Here is a 2,133-nt window from a genome sequence, read left to right on the forward strand (position 1 = left end):
AACATTTTTTAGGAGATATATGCCATTTATATTAAACTGAACGGATATGTCCGATATTTCTAGAAATCGAAGAGATAAATTCTCGAATTTTGGTTAAACACGAAGGGTACTCTTGATTTTTTCCCTTAAAAAAAGATATTAAATTAAAAAGGTTTTTAAAATGGGATACCAAGCTAATTTCCAATTAATTAATATGCACTCCACTATTTTACATAAATTTCCTGGATAAATAGGCATTTTTCGGAAATAGATTAAGCAAATTCACATCGAAAGCAAAAAGTATTTATATTATAATCCAACAAGTCCGGTTATTAAGAAGCCACGAGAACATTGGTAATGTACTCTTTTTTTTCCTATCCAAAATTAAACATAACAACTTTTCATACGCAAAACAAATTGTCACTTTCCTCATAATTATACATAAACTTTAGGAGACAGCATATAAAGACTAGAAGAGAGTGTGGTCGATTTGTTTTTAGGGTTTACGACGCGGTGGAGTCCCAGGGAGACCAGGCGGACGGAACGGAAACGGAGGGAACGGGAAACCGAACGCCGGTGGCGCCGGCGGATGCGGCGACGGAGTTAGCCCCGGCAGCGGCGGGATCGGAAGCGACGGAGTTAGCCCCGGCAGCGGCGGGATCGGAAGCGACGGCGGCGCCGGCGGAGGCGGCGACGGAGTTAGCCCCGGCAGCGGCGGGATCGGAAGCGACGGAGTTAGCCCCGGCAGCGGCGGGATCGGAAGCGACGGAGTTAGCCCCGGCACCGGCGGGATCGGAAGCGACGGCGGCGCCGGAGGAGGCTGGAACGGGTTCGGAATCAGCGGCGCCGGAGGAGGCTGTAACGGATTCGGAATCAACGGCGCCGGAGGCTGGAGCGGATTGGGAATGAGCGGCGGCTGGAGCGGATTCGGCGGGAAGAAGAACTCTCTGGTCCCGATATTCCGATCGGCGTCGGTTGGGTCGATCTCCGCCGTCCTCCGAGCGGTGATTAGCGGCGGGAGATTCGGAAGTCGTGGAAGATGAGGCAGTGGAGGGAGAGGAAGCTCCGGGAGAGGAATGTCTGGGATCGGAAGGTGTGGAAGCGGAGGCAGATCTCCGGGATCGGCGGGATCTCGGAGCGGCGGAGGAAACGAAGCGATTGGCTTCTGGTTGCAGAGGGTTGGCTGGACGAGGGGCCTGAAGGTGAAGAGGCCGGCGGAGAAGACGGGCGTGCGGTGGCGGCGGCCGGAGCGGAGGCGGACGGAGGAGGAAGAGGATGCTGACGTGGCGACGGCGCAGTAAGGGTGGGTGGTGCGGATTAGCTCGACGGAGCATGACTGGATGCTAGCGAGACTAAGGCGCACTCGGAACTCGCCGCGGCGGTTGGTTCTCGCACTTTTTCTGACCGAATTGCCCTTGTACCCACACTGCACCACCACGCTAGCCCCTGCCGAGTAGATAATACATATGCGTAACACTCAGCACAACTCAACATTCCATCCATCAATATCAATATATATATATATATATATATAAATTAAATCATTACCTGAAATGATGTCAGAGCTCTGTTGGAAACACGTATCACAATACACTTTGCCCACCACAACAACAACCTCGGACCCTTGTTTCTTCTTCACATCACCCTCCGGTTCCGATGAGATCAGGTCACAGAGTCCCAGGCTTATCATCACCACAAACACTATATATCTCTTCTTCATCATCATCATCATCTTATTATATTATGTTATTATTATTATTCATGATAAATCTCAGACGAGGCTTTAGTGTATATATAGGAAGAAGAAGAAGAAGATTTATTCACTTCATGAAGAAACAAGTGAGCCGCGAACTATAACTAAGCAGTGAATGTAAAGTTGGTTTCTCACCACTCAATCACACATATCTATTCAAGTTTTTGTTTCTTTGCTGGTGCGAGAATGACAAAAAAGAAGAACGTAATTATTTAATTATTGTTGGTTCACGGGACTTGGAACTATCTGTCTCCGCACAGACACCCTTTTTTTCTTCTTCTTTGGTCTCATATGGAACCGAATAATGAAATGAAGTCTGTAAAAAAAATTAAAATGATAAAGAACTAGAACTACTGTAACAGTTACCGATAATGATTTACAGCAGTTTCATATTGCTCTTT

General features: G+C 47.8%; 1 protein-coding gene across 1 annotated transcript; it reads right to left on the reverse strand.

Annotated features, from left to right (window-relative positions):
• Positions 1 to 269: 269 nt before the first annotated feature.
• Positions 270 to 1,892, reverse strand: LOC149408337 (uncharacterized). Its single transcript, XM_089616895.1, has 2 exons — positions 1,528 to 1,892; positions 270 to 1,425 (listed from the first exon to the last, which is right to left on the reverse strand). Exons 1-2 carry the CDS (start codon positions 1,709 to 1,711, stop codon positions 476 to 478), a joined length of 1,134 nt encoding a protein of 377 aa, XP_089473021.1. The 5' UTR covers positions 1,712 to 1,892; the 3' UTR covers positions 270 to 475.
• Positions 1,893 to 2,133: the final 241 nt, after the last annotated feature.

This window comes from Urtica dioica, chromosome 1, assembly GCF_054948205.1.
Source record: "Urtica dioica subsp. dioica isolate 48M chromosome 1, U.dioica_male_clone48M_v1_H2, whole genome shotgun sequence".
Classification (NCBI taxonomy): Eukaryota; Viridiplantae; Streptophyta; class Magnoliopsida; order Rosales; family Urticaceae; genus Urtica; species Urtica dioica.